Genomic DNA, 7,500 nt, shown 5'->3' on the forward strand with positions numbered 1-7,500 from the left:
AGGCCCTTGTCTGAATCACAAAATTGCAACTTCTCTGATTATGCAGAGATTTGACACCCATATGATTTGTTTTGACTTGAAAAAGGCATTTTTGATGATAGGACTCAAGGAAGAGGATCAGAATAGATTGTTGTTCTTATGGTATCGAAATATTCTTAAGGGTGACTTTACTGTTGTGAGCTATAGGAACAAGCGTTTAAGTTTTGGCCTAAGGCCTAGCCCTTGTCATCTCATGCTAGCTTTGTTCAAAATATTGATATTGGATGTTGAGAGTGACAACGAGGAAATGGTTAACTTAAAGAAATCGCTGTATAATACCATTTATATGGATAATGGGTCATATTCGTGTAACTCTGCCAAGGCTTTATATGAAGCGTACTACTGTCTCCCTAATATCTTTGGACCATACAAATTTGAATTGCAACAATTCGTAACAAACGATGCAGAACTGCAAGAAATAATTGACCGAGATTATGATAGTGAAACGCCCAAAGAGGTAAAGTTGCTCGGCATGGTTTGGGATAGGGAAGCAGACACACTAGGCCCTGGTAAGATTTTCCTCGATACGCAAGCTAGCACAAAGAGGTCAATTTTATCAACATTGAATAGTATCTATGATATATTTAATATCTATGGACCAATCTTGAACAGGGCCAGGCTGTTTCTTAAAAAGCTTCAAGAAGACAAGACTATCACATGGGATAGCCCTCTTTCAGAAACATTAAAAAGGGAATGGACACTTATTGGAAAACAGGTGAATTCTACTCCTAAAGTAGTAATTCCTAGATTCCTGGGTAGGAGAGATGGTACTTATAAACTAGTAGCATTTTCAGATGCAAGTAAGGATATTTATGGAACTGTGGTGTATATTGTAAATGTCTTCGATGGTAATACAAGTTTTTTGACAGCCAAGAGCAGGGTCGTTAACAAACAGTTAGAGAAGAAAACCATTCCTGTAATTGAATTTCAAGCTTTGGGACTAGCCACAGAGACTGTAATCAGTTTATTTCAAGAACTTGCTGGTCAATCAGTCGTTACTCCAATCAAAATTGTGAGCATGGCGATATATTCAGACAGTATGGTTGCTCTTAATTGGCTTTACTCTTATACATATAAATATGATAAATTGCAGAAGAAAGGAGTTTTTATTCAAAATAGGTTGAAAGCTATAGGTGACTTGTGCCAAGTTTTCCCAATAACATTTTCATTTGTGAATGCATATGATAATCCTGCAGATTATATTAGTAGATGTGTCTCATACAGGAGACTTCAGAAGACTGCGTATCATGGTGGACCCGAGTTTCTTAAGAAACCTCAGAAAGACGAGGTTCAGTTTAGTTTTAAGGTGCCAAACCCCCTTGAAAAGAGAGATGAAGTACCCGGCCTTGAAAGGGAAGATACTTCTTTAATCACTGTCTCAACAGATTCTGAAAGTAAAGAAAATAACAAGAAAGACATAAAGAGCATTGAACACTTGATACCCCTGACTAAGTTTTCCAGTTTCCATAAGCTAGCAACTGTTCATAGGATGGTATTGAAATTCATCAAGAACATCAGAGAAAAACTAACAAATAAAGGAATCGACATTCATTGGGGAAATTGTGTCAAGGAGAAAAATCTTTATGCTTTAGCATGTAGGCAGATAATAGGTAAAGAACAGGAAAATAACTTCCCAGAAGTTTGTGAATTCTTCAAGAAAAGTCATACATTAAAAAGAAACATTCCCAATTTGGTAACTCAAATGAATATTTTCCAGAGCAAAGACACTTTGCTAAGAATCCGGAGTAAATTCGGAAGAAACGAACAGATTTTCTTTCCTGTGCTGTTACCTAAGCATAGTTTGCTAACTAAATTGCTTATTCGTGATATGCATGTTAGTCTAGGACACGCTGGTGTGTATTCGATCTTGGCTCAGTTACGTAAGCAATTTTGGATAATCCACTTTTATTCCACAGTAAAGAAGGTACTTAGAGAATGTATAACTTGTAGAAGGCTTAATGAGAGACCAATCAAAGCAAATCAGAGTGCCTATAGGGATTTTCGGAGCAATCCACTACCTATTCCATACAGGTATATTTTCATAGATTACATTGGTCCTTATACAGTAATATGGAATGGTGAAAGGAAGAAAATTTGGTTATTATGCGTGACATGTTTGTGGAGTCGTGCCATCAACTTGAAGATATGTTTATCTGCTGATACTCGAGACTTTCTCAAGGCCTTCCAACTACACATATATGAGTTTGGCATCCCGGAATTTTGCATATCTGATTTGGGATCCCAGCTCACTGCTGGTAGTAGAATCATTGGAACCTTTCTCAACGATTTTGAAACGCATGCCTTCTTTGAAGAAAATGACATTAAGCCCCTGAAGTTCGAGCATTATGCCAAAGGTAATAGTTCTTTGGGTTCGCTAGTTGAAAGCTGTGTAAAAATGGTGAAAAAGCTAATTTTTAGTTCTATTAAGAACATTGTGCTTGATTATCAAGATTTTTACTTCCTTATTTGTCAAACTGTCCATCTTATTAACAAAAGACCAATTGCTTTTAAGGATAGTCTGAGAGATGCTTGTATTGATAATGTAGAAAAACCAATAACTCCTGAGTGTTTACTTAAAGGCTATGATCTGGTATCAGTGAACATTATTCCCGAGTTGCAGAATTCTTCTTCAGATGACACCAATTGGGTGCCTGGTAGTAGTGCTATTGATGATGTTAAGGATAATTACTATAAGCTTAGACAAGCTAGAAACAGACTAGTTGAGGCATATCATTCAGAGTTTCTTGCAACTCTCATTAATCAAGCAGTAGATAAAAGGGATCGTTACAGACCTGTCAATCATAAAACCTTGGCTGTTGGAGATATTGTTCTGTTAAAAGAGGACGCAAGCAAACCAAGTACTTATCCACTTGGTATAGTAAAGAAGACAGAAGTAAATCACCTAGGGGAAGTAAAAGCAGCTCGTGTGCTTAAGGGTAAGTCTCGTGAAGTTGTGTACAGGACAACAGATTCACTCATTTTGCTTCTTCCTAAAGAAGGATTTCATACTGTTGTTGAAATTGAAACTGAATTACCTATTGATCAATTAAAAGTCAGAGAGAGAAGTAAACGGGCCGCTGCACTTGAATCTATGAGAAACACAGAACTCTTGGTTCAAGAGGGCCTAGTATAATAGGCTTACATGGTTATGTATATTACCATATTCTTTGGGGGTAAGATACACATGGGCTATAAAGAGTGTGTAATGAAATTGTTGCTGGGAGTGAGTAAAAGTTGAACAAATGGTTTCTTTGATTAAACTTAGTAAACTTTAATCAAATTGTTGCTGGGAGTATACAAAATATATCAAAGATATATTTCACATTTATTGTTTACTTGACAGTATGTTATTTCTCTTTTATTTACATAAACTCCCGGATACCTTTTAAAATATTTTGTTTCTTGTTAAGCATGGGATTTAGGAGTTTATGTTTTGAGTTCCTTCTACTTCTCATGAATCGTAATCACCAAGTTGTAATTAGCTATTTAGATTTACTATTATTACTTTATTGTGGCTAAAGTTCATGTTCATAAAGTTAATTTGGCTGATTCATGATAAATGTTTTCTTGATTAACCTTTTCAAACCCAAAGCTATAAACGAAATAACAAAGTTTAGCAGAGGCGACCATATAATGTCTCGAAGAAGAGGTGACTATATAACTGCCAAAACGCAGAATAGTTGTTGTGACTCGAAGACCAGAACGACAGGACCTGTTGTTGAACACTCCTACATGTTTTTTTTTGTATCAGCCGATCTGCTTATAGTCTTCATGGATGACAGAGTTTAATGGTATAATTAATATGAAGATTTACTATTAAGAAGTTTGCCGAGGACAGCTACTATTGACGATGAAGGCGAAATTCAGCAAAACTACCGAAGGATTTGGGGAGAGAAAGGAGACGGGTTTTTAGCAGTTTGGAGGTAAGAATCGAGTTACATTTACGCGTGTTTCAGTCGATTTTCAAATTGCTTATATATGAACTTTGTCGGTTCATTAACCTAACTTGCACGTCCTATAAAATATTACCTGATAGTTCGTGATATTTAGAAGGAACTTGATAATTGTTATAAGTGTTATTTTCTTGTAAACTTTTGTAAAACTCAACGAGGTTTAAGTATCAGAGGTTAAGCTAACGAGTAACTCAGTTCTTTCATATATTAACGTTAAAAAACTTCTAAAAACTTTAAGACTGGGCTATTGAGCTTGCTTATATGTTGGCTAAGTAGACTAAGCACTGGAAAAAACTTATACTAAATTTTAAGCTAGGCATTTATCCTAGTAAATAACTTTAAATTTGTATCAGGCTAGCCTAAAACTTAGCTAAATACTAAGAATATTACGGTCTTGCTATCTAACTTATTACATTTTATATATTTACATTTAAGTAAAAAACATTTAAGGCTTACGCCTTAGTCTAAACCATAGATGGCCATGACCTCTATTATAGATATTTCATTGTATTGTCAGGTTATGGAAAAATTCAGTGGTGACCATGTTGTGCTGGAGTGGTGTCTGGCGTAAGGTCATCTCTCCAAGAATATAGCACGGTTTGGAAGGGTTACAGTGCACAAAGGACAAGGATTCTCTCAAGCAAAGGGATTAAATTTTATTTTACTCAGTTATAAATTTTCTATTTCATTTTGACTGTTGTAATTAAATATAAATTAAACGATTTCTTTAATTTACCCTGTCACCATTAATTTGTATATCATTGCATGATTTCAAGTAAAAAGTTTTTCCATATCTGTTACCATATCATCGTTTTCAATTACAAAAGTGTGTCATGCTCATGTCCGAGGAAAACCAGAAAGAAGAGGAAAATGGAAGAAAGCGAATGGGTTTTTATCAAGAGCCAAGAGTCGTTGGATTATAGCCATAACAACCATTCCTCTTCTGTACCATTCATCGTAGATAATCTTCCCACATGACGATAACAGATGAATAATCTATTCGTTTAACATAAGTACTACTCTCTCGATGAAGGTAGATAAACAAATGAACTAATTCGTATGCGTAACATGAAAGGCCAATTACGATGATATCCTTATTACAAAGCTCTTAACTCACATGTCGCATTCTGTCTGCTGTGGATAGTTCCAGCAGAAATTACCTAAGTGAAAAAAAAGGTAATGAATAAAGGGTGATGATGATAGAGCTTGTAGTAGTTATAATAAAAAAATGATAGTAACAATATTATGTTAATATGGAATCCACTATTGTGGACCAGTAATGATATAGACGAAGGCTTTTAAGTTACGTGGTGTTTGATTCTAAATTCTATCAATTTTACTGAGTAACAAGTAGAAGTCTGTTGATTTTTTTTTATTATTTATATTTTGATGATATCAATAGTACCAACAACAATAACAAAAATAATGAGGATATACAAGAGCCTTTTATCGTGATTCTTATATTCGATTTTCTAATATATTATAAAAAGTGATTGAAGGACGTTACTCTATAGATAAATATGGATTGCTAGTCTTAAATGCCACTCATGAATGGCAGAGGCAAGGAACAATGACATAGTCCTAACAAACAGGACAATGCCCTAAAGACTGACCATATATCACATGAACAGCGCCCAAGCCCCCGCTCCAACCAAGCTAAGACCAGGGAGAGCCAGGTAATGGCTGTTGATGACTCAGCAGGTAGACCTATAGGTTCCTCCAAAACCCTCGCCTTTAGCTCGCAAGGATGGTAAGGTTGCAGACACTAAACAGTTTGAGCAGGAGTCGAACCCCAGTCTTAGATCACCAGGTAGAGACGTTACTAATACGGCCATAACAACCCCTAGATAATAATAATAATAATAATAATAATAATAATAATAATAATAATAATAATAATAATAATAATAATAATAATACAGGTCAATTCTTACCCGGAATGGTGCGAGATAAAAGCTTTCAAAGCTTTAATATATATGCTAATGATAACGACAAGTTTGATTAACTACTCTATTATTATTATTATTATTATTATTATTAGCCAAGCTACAACCCTAGTTGGAAAAGCAAGATGCTATAAGCCCAATGGCTCCAATAGGGAAAAATAGCCCAGTGAGGAAAGGAAATAAGGAAATAAATAAATGATGAGAACAAGTTAACAATAAATCATTCTAAAACAGCAACAACGTCAAAGTAGATATGTCCTATATAAACTATTAACGTCAAAAACATGTATGTAATATATAAACTATAAAAAGACTCATGTCAGCCTGGTCAACATAAAAATATTTGCTCCAACTTTGAACATTTGAAGTTCTACCGATTCAACTACCCGATTAGGAAGATCATTCCACAACTTGGTAACAGCTGGAACAAAACTCCTAGAATACTGTGTAATATTGAGCCTCATGATGGAGAAGGCCTGGCTATTAGAATTAACTGCCTGCCTAGTATTACGAACAAGATAGAATTATCCAGGGAGATCTGAATGTAAAGGATGGTCAGAGTTATGAAATATCTTATGCAACATGCATAATGAACTAATGGAACGACGGTGCCAAAGATTAATATCTAGATCAGGAATAAGAAATTTAATAGACCGTAAGTTTCTGTCCAACAAATTAAGATGAGAATCAGCAGGTGGACACCAGACAGGAGAACAATACTCAAAACAAGGTAGAATGAAAGAATTAAAACACTTCTTTAGAATAGATTGATCACCGAAAATCTTGTAAAACTTTCTCAATAAGCCAATTTTTTTGTGTAAATTTGCTGTCGAGAATCACACCTAAAATTCTAAGATTCATACAAATTTAAAGAAACATTATCAATACTGAGATCCGGATGTTGAGGAGCCACCGTCCTTGACCTACTTACAATCATACTTTGAGTTTTATTAGGACTCAACTTCATACCCCATAATTGGCACCATGCACTAATCTTAGCTAAATCTCTATTAAGGGATTCACCAACCCCAGACCTACATTCAGGGGATGGAATTGATGCAAAGAGAGTAGCATCATCTGCATATGCAACAAGCTTGTTTTCTAGGCCAAACCACATGTCATGTGTACATAGTATGAAAAGTAATGGGCAAAGAACACTACCCTGTGGAACACCGGATATCACATTCCTATAACCACTATGGTGCCCATCAACAACAACTCTTTGAGATCTATTACTTAAAAAATCAATAATAATGCTAAGAAACGACCCACTCACTCCCAACAGTTTGAGTTTGAAAACAAGGGCCTCATGATTAACACGGTCAAAGGCAGCACTAAAATCAAGGCCAATCATACGAACTTCCTGATCACAATCAAGGGATTTCTGTACAGCATTGGAGATTGTAAGAAGGGCATCACATGCTCCAAGGCATTTACGAAAACCAAATTGCAAACTAGGGAATAGATGATTACCTTCAGCAAACCTATTAAGACGTTTTGCCAGAAGACGTTCAAAAACTTTAGATAATATGGGAGTTATGGAAATTGGGCGGTAATCAGTG

General features: G+C 35.4%; 2 protein-coding genes across 2 annotated transcripts in view; one reads left to right on the forward strand and one right to left on the reverse strand.

Annotated features, from left to right (window-relative positions):
* The window catches only part of LOC137649439 (uncharacterized), a 5,896-nt gene extending 2,724 nt beyond the window's left edge, over nt 1-3,172 (forward strand). The window contains exon 2 of the mRNA XM_068382424.1: nt 1-3,172. This exon is cut by the window's left edge and continues 1,173 nt beyond it. Within this exon, the coding sequence (XP_068238525.1) occupies nt 1-3,172 (3,172 nt within the window).
* Nucleotides 1-7,500, reverse strand: part of LOC137650134 (mucin-2-like) — a 278,523-nt gene that overhangs the window by 228,927 nt on the left and 42,096 nt on the right. The gene's annotated exons all lie outside the window — the stretch shown is intronic.

The sequence above is a fragment of the Palaemon carinicauda genome, chromosome 11 (genome assembly GCF_036898095.1).
Source record: "Palaemon carinicauda isolate YSFRI2023 chromosome 11, ASM3689809v2, whole genome shotgun sequence".
Classification (NCBI taxonomy): domain Eukaryota; kingdom Metazoa; phylum Arthropoda; class Malacostraca; order Decapoda; family Palaemonidae; genus Palaemon; species Palaemon carinicauda.